Below are 18,831 nucleotides of genomic sequence, written 5' to 3'. Positions count from 1 at the left end.
GGACCTTACCAATGATAACAGCCGTTTACCTCATCATCTTTTCACTCCGGTAATGCCTGCATTTGAGCAGCAGATGTTCTCTTGCATTTTGTCTCCCAGGTGCTTTACTGCATGAACTGTCCAATGACGGTGCTCACAAGCAGTTTGATCACTACCTCGAAGAGCTGATCCTGCCCATCATGGTGGGCTGTGCCAAGAAAGGGGAGAGAGAGTGCCACATTGTTGTGCTGACGGATGAGGATTCTGTGGACTGGGACGAAGACCACCCCCCACCCATGGGAGAGGAGTATTCTCAAAGTAGGAGCCCCCAGCATGATGCAGATGTTTTCAGCAAGAAGCATGCTGCCCGGTCGTAGCTAGACCTTAGAACCAGTGGGCTGTTGCTGGTGAGCAGCACACTCACCTGGATGATCAGTCTGGTGATGCAGGTCTTTCCTGCTGGGGCGTACCGTGAGCGTGCCTGCTTCCCACGCCTGCCCCTGGCGTCCCTGCTGGTGCAGCACCAGCCACACGCTAAGAGGTGCTTTCATTCCTTTCTCCATCTGTTTCATTTTTAAACCCTTTTGAATTGGTAGTAATTCAAAATTCAGAAAATATAAAAGGATATATACATCGAAAAGTTTTCTTCCCACACCTGCCTCATCTACCTAGTTTTCCTCTTCAGTTTCTTTTATATTCTTCCAGATTTATTCAGTGCACATACATAAGCAATTATGTACATGTTTTTTTCCCCAAATGATACCATATTGTAGAGGCTATTCTATATCATGTCTTAACATTAAAAGCTTCCACCATCTTTTTAATGCCTGTATAGTATTCCATTGCCTGACTGCCATAATTGATTTAACCAGCCCTTTTGGTTACCATTTAAGCTATAAATTATGGCTGATGCTCCAGTGAATTATCTTTTTAAAGAAAGTCTTTTCATACATGTATATCTCTGTAGAATAATATCCCTAGAAATGGAATTTCTGTGTCAAAACCTTTGTGCTTTTATGATTCTAATAAAATTTGCCAAATTATCTTCTCTAAAGGTTGAGCCAGTTTATAACTCACAAAACAGTATATGATGAGTTTATTTCCCATTTTTCACCAAGACACAGTTTTACTGAAATTTATATGTGCCACTCTGGTAGGTGAAAAACAGCATCTTGCTGGAGTTTTAATTTGCATTTCTTATTCCATGAATGAGACTGAACATCTTTTTAAAAGCCGTTTTAATTTCCTTTTCTGTTAACTGTAATCATGCCTTTTGCCCATTACAAAGATGGATTGTTAGTCTTTTACTTAGTGGTTTGCAAAAGCTCTTTTTGTGACTACTCTCCATAGATATCAAGGAAATTAGCCCTTTGTAATAAGAGTGGCAGGTATTTTTCTCAGTTCGTTGTCTTCTTAGCTTTGTTTGGTTTTGGGTAAGCAGAGATGTTTTAGTTTTTCTTTATGTTTTTTTTTTTTAGGTTTTTTTTCTTTAGGTTTTATGTCATATCCAGAAAGCCTTCCCTACTCTGAGACTATGAAAATTTCTTAACATGGTTTTCTTATGGTTGATTTATTATTTAACATTTACTCTGTGATCCATATGAATTTTTTGGCATCAGGGCTCAGGTCATTCATTAGTCTGAATCTGTTAGCTCATCTCCTTTCTCTTACAAAGGTATTCACTCCATGACTAACCCCGGACTTATTTTTTCCAGTTCTTTATAGCTCTAAGCTCTACAGATTTTTCAAATACATTGAGAATCGGGATGTTGCTAAAACAGTGTTAAAGGAACGGGGCCTGAAAAACATTCGCATTGGGATTGAAGGTAAAGAACAACCCGTCAGTATCCAGCTCGCATGGCCTGTGGGTATAGTTGGAGCTGGGGCCATATCTTATGTCCTTGAAACCTGGTTGCTGAGGGCCTAGAGAATAGAGACCCACATGGAAGCTACATTCCTACCCAAGTTTGAAATTCCAGTTTTTGTTTTGCCCGTATGTTTTCTTTTCATTTCCAGTTGAAAATGCTTTAAAGCAGCTGTAGGAATAAGTTCCAGTTGACTGCCTCAGGATACAGAGCAGTCAGGGTGAAGGACACTGGAGGGAAATGCGGGGCTCCTGGGCTTGCCACGTGGGAGGGCCATCTGTTTAGTCAGCTGTCCTGGTGAGGACCTTTCTGGGATCTGGAAGGGTCCTTCTGACAACTACCTTGGAGACTTGTTTTATTCCCTGCATACCTCTGAGGAATGTCTGGGTGTACTGACAGAACTGCTTTAAATGATTTGAGCAGGGGCTCCCAACCTGTGATCTCCATGGAAGCGAACTGGAGACTGACTCTCGGGAGAGTGCGGAAGCCATCCTGGTCTCCCCTCCGCAGGCCTTTTGACACCTGCGTTTTGCCGCTGTAGCTGTCTCAGTGTTGCCCACAGAACCTGTCACTGTGTCTGACTTAGGTTGGAACTTCAAGTTGGAAGAGATTTTTGAGATCATCTATTAAACCTCTTTCTACTACGTCCTCCTTTATCTCTTTGATAACCATAGGGACAGAGGGAGAGGGGTCACTCCATTTCGCAGAGTAGCCCATCAGACTGTCCTACCATGAGAACATTCTTCCACAGTTGGTAGATGACCTCCTCCCTCTTCCGTCTTCGTTCCAGTTCTAGTCTGCGAAGGTGAATAAGATTTCTCCCATTTCCGTGTGACAGCCTTTTAGATACTGTAGGCAGCATCCCAGTTTTTCCTTTAGGCTTAAACATTTCACATTTCCTTACCTATTCATGCAGGATGCCCTGTAGGCAACAGAATTAGAGGGCCACAGTAGGATTTGTGTCCTGTAGTGCTGAAGCCAGTAAAAGACAGACCTGTGAAATTATTAAGAGGCTTCTCCCCCTTCCATTAGAAGGAATACACTTTTTTGTTATTTCCCTTTCAGGGACAAGACCTACTAACCTGGGCAGGAGGGCAGCAGGCCGTGGGCAGCGGGGGCTGGAGAACATGGTCTCCTCCCTGTGGTTTCACACAGTCTTGCGATTTGGGAGGAAACGGATGCGGTTGGAAAGAAGGAAGTACGGGAACCCAAGTGATCGATTTTCTGGGGTTATGATGGCCTTTTTTCCCCGTTTCAGGTTACCCTACCTGTAAAGAAAAAATTAAGAGGAGACCTGGCGGCCGGTCGGAAGTAATCTATAATTATGTGCAGCGCCCCTTTATCCAGATGTCCTGGGAAAAAGAAGAAGGGAAGAGTCGCCATGTGGATTTCCAGTGTGTCAGAAGCAAGTCCCTCACAAATCTAGTCGCTGCTGGAGAAGATGTCTTGGAGGACCAAGAAATATTAATGCACCATCCACCCCAGGTGGATGAACTTGACCGGCTGAATGCCCCACTTTCTCAGATGGCTTCTAATGACTTTCAGGATTAGGGCCGGCTGTGGGTCTGTCCCTCTGCAGGCCTTGTCTCTGTATGGGATGCCCAACCAGTCCTCCCCTGGTTTGTCTCACTGAGGAGACATGCTTCTCTCCCGTCCTTTCCTCTTCTCCCATAATTAATCTGTATCCTTTTCAGTAAGCCTGTGCCTCCAGCAGGGGATGAAAAAGCACTCGCTGGTAATTAAACTACCAGCTTTGCAGCAGCCCTGGAAACTTGAAAATTTGGGGTCTGGTGCTGTTCACCAAGTCTGCATAACTGGGGAAGCAGAGAAGGAAGTCAGGACTCCTGTTGCCTCATATTCGGCAAAGCAGTTCTCATCCTTCGCACTCTGTTCTTGGTTGTTGTTGATTTTGTTTTATACCAGGCACATTACTTAGCAGCAAAGGGACCAAACTTAAAAAAGGAGACAATCTATACCTTCTACAAGCAAACACTGGTGGGATGCTCATTAGAGGTTAGTGAAGATACCATCCTGGTGGCATCTGTGCCCAGGCTGCCTGTGGGAAGAAACAGGCTCTTATTCAAAATGTCCAAAAGGAAATTCTTAAGAGCTTCAATTCAGTTTTGTTTTTCATTATTGCAGTGAACAATCTAAAACCTCACAGATTCTTTGACAGGAAGGATTAATGCATAACAGTGTTTATGAAACCTTTTTAGCTGCAAGGTTTTTGAGCCTAAACAGATTATTATTCCTTTGGAATGAAATTCACAACCCAAGTTGAAGAAGCTCTCCAGATCAGGCCACTTTGATTCTCCTGGCTCGGAATCTGGTGTGAAGCTGTAGTCTTCACCCTAGGCTAGCATGTTGCTCTGGGTGTGTCTGGGAGACCTCAGATATGGTGTAACAGGCTTTTAAGATGGGAGCAGTAAGTTTCCAAAAGTGCTCAGTTTCTCAGTAGAAAGACCAGTAAGCTTGGGAAGAGGACTGGGGGTGGATCTGAGTGGGGAAGCGTCACCTGGTTAGGCTTTGTCCCAGTGTAGGATTTTTCGTTGTATGTTCATTTCATACTATGGAATATTTTAGGTATCAGGGTATTTTGATTTTTTAAATAACCTATCAGTTGCTCACACACTAGGTAAGAAAACTATACTAATATCAACCCCAAAAGAAGAATGGGCAGAAGGGAATCCAGCTTAGTGATTTCATTGCTGTGGGGTCTGTGTTAACAGCACGTGGTCACTCCCGTCTGTACTGATGTCCCTGTGGCTGTGAACAGCAGAGCTCACTTCAGAGTTTACAGCCAGATGCATCTTGAGACTTTCTCCCATTTTGTGGTAGAGGCTGGCCTTCCAGTCCCCGAACCTGAGCATTTAAGAAGGGACACAGTTTCCTTCAAGTTCTTTAAGAACAGGCCTGGTTTTCTTAAATTCCATACGATACTGTGTCTCCTGTTTCCATAAGATACTATAGGGCAGCTGCTCAGGGCCATTCTGTGACTGCCCTAGTCACGGTCCTCCAGAGGGAGCCGGGAGTGTGCCGACAGCTGCTCTTCCCAGGCTTGCTGAGCGAGAGTTCTTAAGGCGCGTGTTCTGCACACGTGACCAGGACCAGTGTCCCAAGGCACGTCAATGCTCTGTTCTTATTCAGAAAAATTAGTAGCAAGGGGTTAAACTGAGCCAACCCCCAGCTACAGTTACTCTGATGAACACTGGCATCCATTTGTATGGCTGATGGCCAGGGTTGCCGTTGAGGGTTAGTGTTATTTTGTAGCCCAGAGGGTAGTTTTAATTCTGTGAAAAGAATGGGCTCATATTTGAGGTCAGGTTTGGCTTTGACCTTACTGGTACTACATTTACACCCATGAGTAGTTGACCAGCCCAGATTGTTTAATGGTGCTTCCTTTACACTTTTCAGTTGACTTCCATGCCATCACAAAGGAAACTGGAGTTAAACTTTTGTGTAGTCTGTAGTAAGTATGTGTAATTTCTGTTTTATAGCTTATATATTAACATTTAGGGGTAAACGTGTCTTAGCTAATACAATTAGTCCTTGCTTGGGTACAAAGCTAGGTATGAAAGTAGGGCTTGTACTCTGTTCTGTGTAAATAATTTAACTTCCTCAGGCTTTCACAAACTAGGTCTTTTTTCCCCCCAGAATCGGGCTGACGTGCTTTGGGACCCAGCGCTTGGGTGTGAGCGCGCTGGAAATGCGTGGACGTGTCACCAGGCCCTGGGGGCTGGGGGGCAAGCAGGGCCTGCAGGCTCCCTCTGGTGGAGAGGCGTGTCTTCGGCGGCCCCTCCCCTCTGGCCTGGATTGAAGCATCGCTCTAATTTGGTGGCTCCTCTCAGCCACAGCTGCTGTCCCCAGGGCCAGGACATTCCGCAGTTCTCGCAGGGCCAAGAGCTGGGTTACAGTCACTCCCATCAGGAGTCAGCTACTGGCCAGCTGGGCAAGAGGTGTTTCTCATGAAGAAGGTAGCACTCAGGTTTGGTGTTTTTTCCCTAAGTGCCTAAATAAGAAAGCCAGGCTGTTTGTACATAAACATTTTCATAAGAAAATGGTTTTGCCCAGACTGTCTTATTCAGAGGTATCTGTGTCAGCAAACAGATAAACCTGAATTGAGGTTTAGGATCTGAGTCTGTGTATGCATCAGGTCATAGATAGCTGATGAGGAAACAGTTGCCATTAAGGAGCTGGATGCAGGCATGGAGACAGTGTTAAAATGTCTCTGAGATGACTTAATGGTTTCTCCAACATGGAGAAAAGGAATTAAAAGAATGACAGAAAAAAGGGTAAGGACGCTAGAAAGTAGCTTGATTTATTGCACAATATGCAATAGCCAATGCTGTTGTGAACTAAATTCCGTGTGGTAACCTAATGTATGCAGGTCTGTGGAAACACTGTGGAATAAGCCCAGGAAGGATGGATAGTGTTCCAGCTGGTCCTCCTTGGAGGAAACACAGCCAGAGTGTGCTAGGAGCCTTAACTAAGTAATAGTCAATAGAAGGTTAAGAGTCAGTCTTGGTGATTCACTCAGTGCCACTTCTTGCCATCATTTTGAAACTGTTAAACTGGGCATAGTTCAGAAAGCAGACCTGAGGCCTTTGTGGGAGATGGAGCCGTTTGTGCTCTGGCGGGATACCGTCTGCAGGAGAACATGACATTTCCTCTTTAAGGCAAAAGGCTCGTAGGTTTTGCCTCTTTACTTTGTATTTACCTTTAAAGTTGCACTTGTTCACCTACCAGTGTTTACGAAGTCCTTACATTTGGGATGCTTTTTCTATAATAAAATGTTACCATTTGTGTCCATGTTGTTTTGTTGTTGCTGGTTTTAGCAGAGTAGGTTTGGAGCCAGGGCAGCACACAGGCTGTCCAGAGGGTCTCTTCTTCCCACACAGCTGGGAGCTCCCCTGGAGTCCATGTGCGCTTTCCCCGCCCTGCGGCTCCTTGTGATTCCCAGGTTCCAGAGCCCTAAGGGTCTGCCTTCTCAAGTGTCTGGTTAACTTGCATTCAAGACCTCTTGAACCCTCAAATCCCAACTAAGTAGGACCCCACAAAGCCAAATGTAAAATAAGGTAGGACAGCTCATATCTCTTACGTTCTAGTTTTGGTTTAGAGCAAGTGAGGAAACACGGCAGGAGTGAAAGCCAGGTGAGGTGGGTCCCTGGAAAGCACTGCTATGGGCACCTCGCTCCTCCTCTGCTCTGTCTCAGCCTCCTCTACTCGGGTCCTCCTGGACTCCCTCTGCTCACTTCGCCTGGGAGCTTATTGGTGATACAACTTCAAGGGTGCTAAACAAGCCGGCCTCCCTGCCAGGCCTGCCCTTAACAGCACAGAGGTTAAGAACATGCTCTGAAGACATGGCCTGTTGAGGATGTTCAAGGCCAAACACTGCTTAATCATGGGGACACGCTGCCTAGGACACAATTCCCTCCCTCAGAGGGCTTTTATAATTGCGTGGAGAAGACAGATCCATAAATAGCTGAGGTCACTTGGGAATCCCAAAAGGGTAGAGTAGCCAGTTCTTACTGTGAGGATTAGAGGAGAGTTCATGAGAGGATTCTATACATGATACGTGAACCAAACTGTTAAAGACAAACATAGTGGTTTTGGATCCATGAATCTAAATGGAAGATATTCCAAACCAGTTCAACTGTATAATCAAAGATGCAAAGGTGAAATAGTTGCCTGCTGTCATGAGGGAAGAGGATGGGGGCATGCAGAAATAAGGCCAGAGTAAGAAGGACCCCTGTACCTCAGACAAGGTGTTTGGTCTCACTGCATAAGCTATTGGGAGCCTTAAGAGTTTTATCAATAACCTCAGATAGGCAGATGACACCACCCTTAAGGAAGAAAGTGAAGAGGAACTAAAGAGCCTTCTTTGATGAAAGTGAAAGAGGAGTGAAAAAGCTGGCTTAAAACTCAACATTCAAAAACCTAAGATCATGGTGTCCGGTCCTACCACTTCATGGCAGATAGATGGGGAAACAATGGAATCAGTGACAGTTTATTTTCTTGGGCTCCAAAATCACTGCAGATGGTGACTACAGCCATGAAATTAAAAGATGCTCCTGGGAAGAAAAGCTACGACAAACCCAGACAGCATATTAAAAAGCAGAGACATTACTTTGCCAACATAGGTCTGTATGGTTTTTCCAGTAGTCATGTATGGATGTGAGACGTGGACCATAAAGAAGGCTAAGCACTGAAGAATTAGTGGTTTTGAACTGTGGTGTTGGAGAAGACTCTTGAGAGTCCCCTCCGACTGTAAGGTCAAACCAGTCAATCCTAAAAGGAATCAATTCTGAATATTCACTGGAAGGACTGAAGCTGAAGCTCCAATACTTTGGCCACCTGATGTGAAGAGCCAACTCATTGGAAAAGACCCTGATGCTGGGAAAGATTGAAGGCAGGAGGAGAAGGGGAAGACAGAGGATGAGACGGTTGGATGGCATCACTGACTGGATGGACCTGAGACCAGATCTGAAATTTTAAAGAATTTCTTTGGCAGCAGGGAGAACAACAGACTTGAAAGGGGAAGGAATAGGAACAAGGAGGCCAGCAAAGAGACCACAACGATGGATTCAGCAAGGAATGATGAAGACTGGCAGAATGGACGAGCACGCCCAAGAATTATACATGTTCACTGATGGGGAGTTGTGTAAGAAATTTCTGGCTTGGACGGCAGGAAGAATGAGCTAGAAAGAAGGCGGTGGAAGCAAGAGAAGCTCCCTAAACAGTTTGCGCTGGTAAGAGGCCTTCTGGGTGGTAGTTTCTGATAGGCACTTGTTATGTGGGATCTAGAGTTCTGGGGAGATATTCTGGGCAGGATGGTCATTTTGAAGATCTCGCCACAAAAATGGCAGTTGAAGTCACAGTATGGGAGAAGTCACAGGAGTGAAAAGAAGGCAAAGGCACTGTTCTAGGAGCCCCAGCACTTAGCCAGCAGCAGAACTACAAACAGGAAGTTAAAGAGGTGGAGCAGTTGTTTTTAAGTCAGCAGTGAGAGTGCCGCAGAGTGGTCAGGTAAATGGGGGCTGAAGAGAAGCCAGTGGACATGGCAGTTAGGACACCAGTGACCAGAGGAATGCCTAAAAAAATCAGTAGCATGTTTTGCACATGGGATAATTAATACTAACACATTTCATACCACTGGAAGAAGGCAGAAGCAAGAGGGAAATGGAGTAACACTGAGAAGTGTTCTTTAGAAAGTAATACTTATTCGTAGCTCCATGCCTCCATCACTGCAGGGGAGCATACCTGCTGCTGCTACTAAGTCACTTCAGTCGTGTCCAACTCTGTGCGACCGCATGGACTGCAGCCCACCAGGCTCCCCCGTCCGTGGGATTCTCCAGGCAAGAACACTGGAGTGGGTTGCCATTTCCTTCTCCAATGCATGAAAGTGAAAAGTGAAAGTGAAGTCGCTCAGTCGTGTCCGACTCTTAGCGACCCCATGGACTGCAGCCTACCAGGCTCCTCCATCCATGGGATTTTCCAGGCAAGAGTACTGGAGTGGGGTGCCATTGCCTTCTCCGAGGGGAGCATACCTAACCAGCCTCCCAAACCCTGGCCTGCACTTTCCCCTCTGCTAAATCTCTGCTACTTGTAAACATCTCTCAGAAGTGTCCTCAACCTTCCCAGGAACTCAGGGTTGGCTTAACAGCACTGTTACAGCAACACTAATATAGCAGTAACTTTAGAGTTGATGCCACAATTCTGTTAAGCCGACTTGCTGGCTGGGAACTCTTTCCTCACACCGATCTGTGGTTCAGAACCACAGTGGGCTCCCTACTGCTCCCTCGAGTGCCTGGGATTGAGCTCTGTGTTTTATGGATGCTTAAGTATTATGTGGGCAAGATGTTTGTCTCTGAAAATATTCCTGAAAAGCATCATAGAGCCTAGTTTTTAAGTCAGTGTTGGCTTTGATAAGACGATTCCAGGGAAATGTTTGCTAACTAGGAAAGGAAAAAACATTCACCGAATCCTTTTTGCATTCAATTAAAAACACCATTTGGGTAACACACAGAGGCCCAGGAGAGAGTAACAGAAGGTGATCCAGGAAATGTATTTTCCAAGGAAATGATTCAGAGAAAGAGTATTAGCAATCAGTGGCAGAGGATTCTTATGTTATATAGATGAGCACTGAAATTAGCATCTGCTAGTCAGTGCCTATAATCCCAAAGGAATTTGCCTCTTTTAAAAGTAATTCTTAAATAGGTACTGAAGAAAATTCTGATGTACTCCTGAATCAAGGAGACTGAATGACATCAGTATTCAGTTTCACTTTAGTACGTGGTACAGTTAAGTTCTATTATTTTCTAACTCCCCGCTAAGAGACAGAACCCAGAGACAACGGTTCCCGACATTTCTTGAAACTCATGAGCCACGGGAAGACAACACATTCTGTTTAAGCTGCATTTAAACAGATGCCTGAATTTAAACAGATTCCCACCCTGCTTGGTCTTTGCCCGAGGCTCCTTTCCTGGACCCAGAGAAGGCTCCTCACAATACATGTCCCGAGCAGAGCCCTGCTCTGGTGGACTGCAGGAGCTGAGGTGTCCATCTTGGCAGCTTGTGGGGAAAATGGGGCTGAGCTACAAACAGTTGTACAAAGGGCCCACCAGCTGACAGCACTTGGGTCAGCAAGTCTCCCCTCGGCCTCACTGCACTGAACTGCAGGAGCGCCCGCTGCCCTGAGACAGCCAGGTGCAAGGAGCAGGGGCGTGGGGCCGACAGAAGATGTCTCTTCACACGAACTCCGGTTCAGAAGGGCGGGCTCCCATCTTCCCTGAGACAGTAAAGTATTCTGCCTAAAGATGGCGTTCGCTGTTGCAATGCTTTGCAGACAAAGGGGTTGAGAAGAAGCCACCAGCACTCTGCCTCTTGGTATTACAAGCCACATTTGCTCTAAAACACACAAATTTATACAACTGTTTTCACACAGTTTATTCAGAAGTTTAGAAGTTAAAATGTGGGCATCCCCCCAACCCCTGCCCCACCAAGAAAAATCATCCCATGCCACTTTCCAACATACAGACCATCGCCCTCCTGTTCTCATTACCCATGCTTACCACACACTCTTGCAAAACACATGGGGGTCAAGGCCCCAACTATTTGGTAATCCAAAGAAACTACACAGTTACACAAAAGACTCTCACTTCCTTTTCACCAGCAAACCATGAATCAAAGAATAAGGGGCAAACACATGATCTTCATCCAGAGTTAATATTTCCCTAAAATTCTTTTTCCTTCCTCTAAGTCATTAAAACCCAGAGGTTTCACTTACTACTGTCACTTTGATACTCTTTTAAAATTGTCCTGAATGGCTAAGCTAGGACATACTTTCCTTTCATAGCTGATGTTTACAACCTCAAGACTGGCAGGAAGCCGTCTCCCAGTTGTGACGTGGCTACGACACTCTGCAATATGCAAAGTTATCACATAGGTGCAAATGACGCTGAGGGAGTCATCAAAATTTTTTAAAGCAATAATGCATTAATACGGAGCCTCCACATTTTTCTGATGCAGCAGAAGTTCTCTAAAGGTGGTGGCAGCTGTGAAAGAAAAGGCACTTCGTGCTAAAATTCAGAGGGTCTCTCTTCAGAGACCACCCCAGCAGAAAGGCCTGGTCAGCCCAGGCCTACAGGTGACCCTTTAGGGTGGAGAGGACCATCCCTCAGGAAGGCATCTGCAAAGGAAAAATTTGTAATCATGATTCCAAGGCAAGATGGTTACTTGAAGTTGGGAGAGGAGAAACAGAGAATACAAATACGGCTGCACCAGGGACTGAGGCGTGAGCTATACAAGCGTCTGCAGGCGGGCTCTGCACTGCGTCTTGGGCTGGCTCCCTCCGCTGCAGGACGTCCTGGAGACACAACGGGAGCAGCACCTTAGCCAAGAGGGTTCCCGGCCGCCTGCTCCGCCCAGGCTCCCCCTGCTGTGTTCTCAGGAAGGCGCTGAGGTTCTGTTGGCAGCACTTTGCGTACTGCTGGTCCATGGCAATATCCAAGGGGATTTTCTGATACAGTCGTGAAGAGAAGGTGAGGATTTTCCATGTGATCTGAGCCTCCATGGTGATGCCCAGCAGGCTTTGGGCCTTCTAAGAGCAACGATGGATCAAGCTGGGCTCCTCCATCAACACTCAGAAAAGCAGCAGGAGTATTTTAGATGGGCAGGAGCAAATAAATCAAAATGGACTGAGAGTCTTTACCCTAGTACCATAAATAAAGTGCACCATGATTGGAGGCTATAAAAAGCCACTTGCCAGAGGCTGAGGTCTGGGGAGAAACCACCATAACCACCCATTCAGAATGGCGGATCATTTCCTTCAGCCAGCATGCTGGCTGCTGACGCTCTTTATTGCTTTATTTCCTTTAGTACTACGAACTTTTAGCCGTAAAGAAAAAAAATACTTGGTGGGCTTGACAGGAAGCATGTCACAGAAACCCAGAACTGGCTGATAATAAGTTTATGTTACAGTCTCAAAGTTGGATGATGGCTGTTTTTCTCCCTTCGTTCTGATGAACTTAGGAAAATTTGAGGTTTTTTTTAAAACATCAGATTGGCTCATGATACTTCTAAAGAACAGGACAGCTGTTCATGGCCAGCATAGTACAAACAGTTGTCTTTGTTCCACCGGTCATCAGATGCCATGGAAGAGAATCCACTTACTATCACCATGTTCACCACGTTGGTGGGTTCCATAAACTTCCTGGAAACTCTTTCAAAAGAGTATGTGAGAAGAAAACCATAATGTTGTACAAAGAATTCTGCTCAATTTAGGATCCCTATTCAAGGAAAACTATTTTGCTGCTTTCATGTAGGAAGGTATCGCCCCCCGTGCAGTCAGGCCCTCAAAGCGCTTGTAGGTGTAATTGATGAAGACCCAGTCTTTGTTCTTGTAGTCTGTGTCAGGGTGATTACTTGTTGCCACTGGGAAAGAAACAGATGTCAGAGTTGATTCACAGCCTTACCCTGATGGACTACTCAGTACTGAAGACGTAACATTCTGGAGAACATTCTGCAGATTTTCTACATTTGCTTGCCTATGTTCCTTGAACCTCATATTTTTCACAATATTTTTAAAGTTTTATTTTCCCACTTCTGTCATTTCAGGTTACCTAACCTTTAATTTAATAAACAAGAGAGCAAATCTTTGTGGTTGAGCCGTCTAAATGTGGGCGTTTGTATTCACTTTCCATTTGGCAAGGTCTCACTTGCTGCCCAGCATTAACATTGGAAATATACTTACAAAGAGCCTGAAGAACTGAAGTTCCTCTCCATGTTCTCTACCCTGATTTGTAAACATCACACCCACATTTGGGGGACATAATGCACTGATAAGGCAGCTGAGGTGGTGGTGGTATTACCTGTTGGCTTAAGAATATCAGATTCTGGAAACTCATCAAAGTTTGAGGTATCATCAATGCTTTTGATTTCAATAGATATTGCAGCAGGTCTCTCTCTGCCAAGAACAGACATTCCAAAAATTACTATGGTTAGTAATCATACGGGTCACAACTAAAGTCCGGGAAAGACCCCTGATCTGACTGACAGGGAAACCCTGTCCACGGACAGGCAGCCTTTATTTCCTTTGAAAAGCTACGACCACTGACAGCCACACTAGCTGACTAAATCCAAACAAAATCGTGATGAAAAATATAACAATTATCCATAGCCAGGAAGAAAGACAAGAAAAATAAGGTGAAATTAAAATTCAAAGTTAGCATACTCCTGACAGCGTGCCCTGTCTGCTGAAAAGGGAAACTCAACCTCTACATGTCCCTTCGTGCAGGGCTCTGCCCTCTTCTACCAGAAGTGCCACCGAGTAGAGAGGCTAAAAGGCAAAGGTTACAAATCACAAGCATGCAAATTAGGGACAATTATGAAACAGATACAACTTCATCTTCTGTTTAGCAACCAGGGAATGCTGGCTACAGCGGTGTGGGCAGAACACTGACAGCGCTCTACGACCCACTCCCACGACAATTTCATGCTCCCCCGCCTCCCCCCCAACTCCTTTCTTCCTTCTCTACCCCCCAATAACAGCCTCCACCTGTGGGCACAGACTGTCCGGCTGGTGGCCCCCAACACTAGAGAGACTGGTGTGTCCGAGGTAAGAAGCAAGTGAAACACGATGCTCAGGCGGTCCTTTCACCATGGAATCCAAAGGTGTTTCACTCTGCAAACAACTGCTGGCTTCAACAAATCCTGTGGCACATGGCTGACAGGAAGTCCCAACTCCCAATCCTTAACGGGAATGAAAATCAGGACAAGACCCTGAATGAATTTCTAAGAAGCTCTCTTCCCATACTTGGCATGCCAGTAATGGCTTCTAAATTAGTATTAAGCAAGCTATAGACTCAAATTATCCTGAAAGCTTTTACATGGATATACCTGATATGTTCCCAGTCAACACCTTCAAAAAAAGAATTATTTTTGATTTCCTCAACTCCAGGGGCTCCAATTCTATGTTCCCATTCACAGCAGAATCTGGAAAAGAGAGGCTTTTCAGCACACCTCAAGCAGTCTCCTCAGAAAAAGAAAAGGAATAACCTCCCCCTTTTTAAAAAAAAAAAAAGAGAGAAATGGGAGGAAGCAGAGGGCAGACCTAGGAAATGATGAAATTTCTAAAAAAAAAAAAAAAAAAAAAGGATTCATTCATCTCAAAAGGCCTAGGTGGGGGACAGGGGAAATGTTCTCTGATACCTCAAAATTAGATCCTTGGCTTTCTCAGAAATAGGAACTTCTGGAGGAAAAGTCAAAGTTTCTTTCCAGTTCATCACCTTCTTATATGTCTCTTGAGGGGTCTCAGAACAGAAAGGTGGGTAGCCTGTAATGAAAAGGGAACTTCGGAGCTTTCATATCCCAGAACTCTTGAATCTGAGTGAGATTATTCCACTTAATTTGATTCTAAAAGAATTTTAATGATCCTACGTGTCCTTTCCTATGTGACATGGACAGGATTCCTACTCATCCCAGGAAACAACTAAACCAATTCTTCATTTCCCCCAAATCCAAAGTGAAGTTGTGCTTCTGACACCACTAGGGAGCCAGCTACTAGCTGGGGCTCAAGAGGAAGGACAGAAGCCGAGCTGTGGACACGGGGCTCCCTGGGCCCCAAGAGGGGAAAAAAAGGATGCGGCACTAAGAAATAACCCCTTCCAGGAACATCCTTATCTGGGAAAAGTGACCCCATGCCTGAGAACTGCAGGGGAGAGGGCAGTCACCGCGTGTCGCTCCACCTGCCCCCGGCACGGATCACATCCGCCTCCACACACACCCATCCCACGCTCTGGAGACAGCAGCCAGACGCTGCCACACCGTCATTTACATGGACTCGCTCTGGGCCACCACAGACGGGGCTCTCCTAGTGCTCAGGCATATGGCACCCCGCCAGACACGTCCCCTAAATACACAGATACACCAAGCAAGAGGGAGAGAGGTCAGAGCAGTCCATGCTTTGAAGGCTTTGAGAGAGAAGGGGGACAGCAAGTAAGAGTGCTTCTAATACTGCCCAGTGAAGGCTCTCTGAATACAGTGGGTGTTTAATAAATGCCAGTGAATGAAAGAGCTGCCAGATGGAGAGGATGGAAAAGTCAGAGAAAACCATGATAAATGATCAGCAAAGCCACGACAGGTGCCCATGAGCCCGAATACAGTGGGATTCATTCGATGACCCAGAGTTTTCTACCCAGGAAACTTCATAGTGAAAGACATGGGGGGAGAAGTGCTCACTTAGGTACCCCAACTGAAACAGCCTTATCAATGCATGGCTCCTTCCTTACCCCACAGAAAAAGTTCCCTGAAAGCACGCGACTTACCAATGAGCATTTCATACATGATCACCCCCAGCGACCACCAATCACAGAGCTTGTTGTACCCGGTCTGCATGAACACCTCAGGAGCAATGTAGTCAGGAGTGCCTACTGTGGAGAAGGCCTGAAACACGTACCACATGTCAGGGAGGCCTGGCAGGAAGGTGGACGCCCAGAGTTCTGTTCTAGAGACCAGAGGCTATGAGACCTCCTGGAGCTACCCACAGACTAAATAAGCAGGAAGGCCTCTCCACAGCACTTCCAAAATGAAAATAAAGCCTTGTCAGTGAAGTGAGAGGCCATTCACTCAAAGGCAGAGGTCAAAGGGATCTGTCAGGTATAATAGTACCATAACAGACTGAGTACCCAGTGTGTGTCAGGCTCTGATACTTTTATGCTTATGAGCCTATGACAAAACTCAGCAAAGAGGACTCTGTAGATAAAACTCTGACGCCCAAAATGGCTTTGCCTAAGGCCTCAGAACTAGTCAGGTGGTAGACCCCCGTATGGAAATTAAAGATAAAATTATAAACTATTGGTCAAAAGTTTACAAATATCTACTTACCAAACTGAAACATGTATGTAATAGTTCTTAGGCGGTTACTTCCTAAATTCAAATAAGCTACTCTCTCACACCAGGACTGCAATACCAGGCGAACTGCAGTCACGGCCTTCCTGTGCTCAGCGTTTGAGGGCTTCCCAGTGGGGAAAGCTCAGATCTAAGTGCTTTCCGTGTTATACAACTTGTAAAGTTAAAAGCCACAGCTGTGTGGTGTTTTAAAAAATATTATGAAACAGTGCAAATGTATAGGAAAAAAAAAAGGCACAGACAATACAACATCCACGTACCCATTACCTATATTAAAGAAAAGTTAATAACCTGTGATACTTTTCTCAGGTCATTTGTCTTTTTAAAAGAAACTATGTAAACAAGAAAAGTGAGACTCCTTCCCTCTTCACTGAAGTCATAACAACCTGAAGTTGCTGTGTTATGACTGTATAGAAATTTGCATAAATGACAAACTACTCCTTGCATATTTCAACTCTTAATAAGGGGTTTCATGCTGTGCTGTATTATTCTACAATACTACAACTTGCTTTTTCTCTTCCACATTATGACTTTGAGATTTACTCACGCGGCTCTTAGTTCACCCATTTCACCGCTGTGCGCTGCCGTGACATTATATAAGCGTCACAGTGGTTTTATCCATTCTTCTGTAAATGGACACTTATGCTGCTTCCAGTGTTTCATTCTAACAAGTAACACCTGAATAAACATTCCTGTAACACGTCCTGGGCACTGGGAGTATTGCTGGGTCTTCCATTATGAGCTTCTTCAACTCAATGAGACATCTTCCAGTTGTCCTCCAAGGTGGACAAGTTGTCCTCCTCTTTAAACATGCCCAGTGGGGATAGCTCTTAGCGATCCACTTTCACCAACACTTGGCTTTGCCAGACTTCAATTTTTTACCAATCTGATGAATATGAAATAGGATCTTGCTGTTTTCATTTGCAAGATCTCTAGTAAGGCTGAGTGCCTATTCATCTGTTAATCAGACATTCAGTTTTCTTTTTTTTTCGGTGAATTATTGTTCAGATCCTTTGACTATTAGCTTTTTTCCCAGTTGCATCACTTTTTATCATTGATTCATTGGAATTCTTTTTTAACTTTAAAAAAAACAAAACCTTTTTAGGCCTCACAGTTTGTGGAATCTTAGTTCCCCGACCAGGGATTGAACTCAGCCTGGCAGTGAAAGCTCAGAATCCTAACCACTGAACCGACATGGAATTCCATTCCTCTGATTTTAAAAAGTAATTTTGCCACAAGTCTCTCAAACTGAGATCTTAGTTTTGTTTTTGAGCTTTGTAAAAATGGTATCATTCTACATGCAATCTTCTCTTGCTACTTGATTTTTCCTCTATTTTGTTTTTAAATTTGAACCGTGTTGTCACATGTGGCCGTTGTTCAATTATTTTCACTGCTAAACAATATTCTATTCCAGAATGTAACCATTTTCCTGTTGATGGACACGGTTATTTCTAGTTTTCTGCTATTATGAAAATGCAATAAAACATTCTTATACATATCTCCTGGTTCAGAGGTGCAAGAGTTTCTCCAGGGCATCTGACTAAGGGTAGGTACGCACATGAACTGGAAGATGATTCCAAAGGAGTTTGGCCCATGTGGCTTGCCTCTTATTTTGCTTATATTTTTCAATATACAAATTATTCTTCTTTAAAGTAGTAAAATACACTTATTCCTTCACAATTTGTACTTAATTACCTGCATTATTTCTCAGTATGTTATTTAAGAAACTCTTCCTTACTGAAGTCATACACATATTGTCTTGTATTTTCTTCTAAAACTTGTAAAATTTTATTTTCCATCTATAATTTTTTTGTGTATATGATAAGGTATGAATTCATTTTTTCCATATGAGTAATTGTACATTGTTTTCTTTCAAATATGCATGTTAAATAACATATATGCCACTTTTTTAATCTTTCAAGTTTGAAATATGGATTGGGCTTTCCCCAAGAAGCATTAATGTTTTAATTCTAATTATAAAAGTTAAGAAACTATAGAAACTCTTCAAATTAGACTAAATATATTCCAGCAAAGCTGGATGTTAAGTAAATCCTATTTGTCCGAAGATTTCCATTATAAAACTGAGATCTCTTGCTACAAAAAAAAGAACTTCAAGATACTAAGGTATAATAAAAAATCCTGGAGTTACAGGATGCAGGCAACAGCAGGTTCCAAACTGCTGTAACGTGCTCACCTGGGAGCCAGAGCCCTCCCTGGGAGTCCATGCTCACTGCCCCACCTGTAAGTGCAGGTAAGCAGGGACCGCCCCCTGCCCAAACCTCTGTTTTCCAGGCGGATGTGTCCTCCAATTTCAAGCTCTTAATACCTAAATTCTGTACTATTTTTTTTCCTTTTGTTGTCTGAGTGTTGTTTACAGTGTCAACTGCAGCTGTGCTTAAAAAGTTTTGTTCATTGTTAAGAGTAATTTCAGATGTGTTGCAACTTACTATTTCATTTAGGATTTTAGGGGAAATAGCGATTTAATTTCTTTCTTAATCACTTCTGTAAATTTTACACTTTAAAAAATTAACTGACAAAGATTAGACGCATAGATGTACTTCAACTTTTACCTCTGTTTAAT

The 18,831-nt window shown here is 44.2% G+C and overlaps 2 protein-coding genes across 8 annotated transcripts in view; one reads left to right on the top strand and one right to left on the bottom strand.

Moving 5' to 3' along the window:
* KCTD20 (potassium channel tetramerization domain containing 20) overlaps window positions 1–6,658 on the top strand; it is a 36,980-nt gene extending 30,322 nt beyond the window's left edge. For all 3 annotated transcript variants that reach the window (XM_055571580.1, XM_055571578.1, XM_055571579.1), the window contains 3 exons: window positions 100–297; window positions 1,695–1,805; window positions 3,103–6,658. In XM_055571580.1, the coding sequence (XP_055427555.1) occupies window positions 100–297; window positions 1,695–1,805; window positions 3,103–3,395 (602 nt within the window). In that variant the 3' untranslated portion in view covers window positions 3,396–6,658. The remainder of the gene's footprint in view (window positions 1–99; window positions 298–1,694; window positions 1,806–3,102) is intronic.
* A 2,233-nt stretch (window positions 6,659–8,891) lies between these two features.
* STK38 (serine/threonine kinase 38) overlaps window positions 8,892–18,831 on the bottom strand; it is a 43,659-nt gene continuing 33,719 nt past the window's right edge. For 4 of the 5 annotated variants that reach the window (XM_055571574.1, XM_055571573.1, XM_055571575.1 and 1 more), the window contains 5 exons: window positions 15,668–15,785; window positions 14,553–14,676; window positions 14,241–14,336; window positions 13,214–13,308; window positions 8,892–10,751 (listed from right to left, as the gene is read on the bottom strand). In XM_055571574.1, coding sequence (XP_055427549.1) covers window positions 10,252–10,751; window positions 13,214–13,308; window positions 14,241–14,336; window positions 14,553–14,676; window positions 15,668–15,785 — 933 coding nt within the window. In that variant the 3' untranslated portion in view covers window positions 8,892–10,251. Of the gene's footprint in view, window positions 10,752–11,157; window positions 12,777–13,213; window positions 13,309–14,240; window positions 14,337–14,552; window positions 14,677–15,667; window positions 15,786–18,831 lie in introns of those variants that run through there. The other variant, XM_055571576.1, reaches the window with a different exon arrangement.

The sequence above is a fragment of the Bubalus kerabau genome, chromosome 3 (assembly GCF_029407905.1).
Source record: "Bubalus kerabau isolate K-KA32 ecotype Philippines breed swamp buffalo chromosome 3, PCC_UOA_SB_1v2, whole genome shotgun sequence".
In the NCBI taxonomy this organism is placed as follows: domain Eukaryota; kingdom Metazoa; phylum Chordata; class Mammalia; order Artiodactyla; family Bovidae; genus Bubalus; species Bubalus kerabau.
This window is presented reverse-complemented; position numbering and strand designations above follow the sequence as displayed.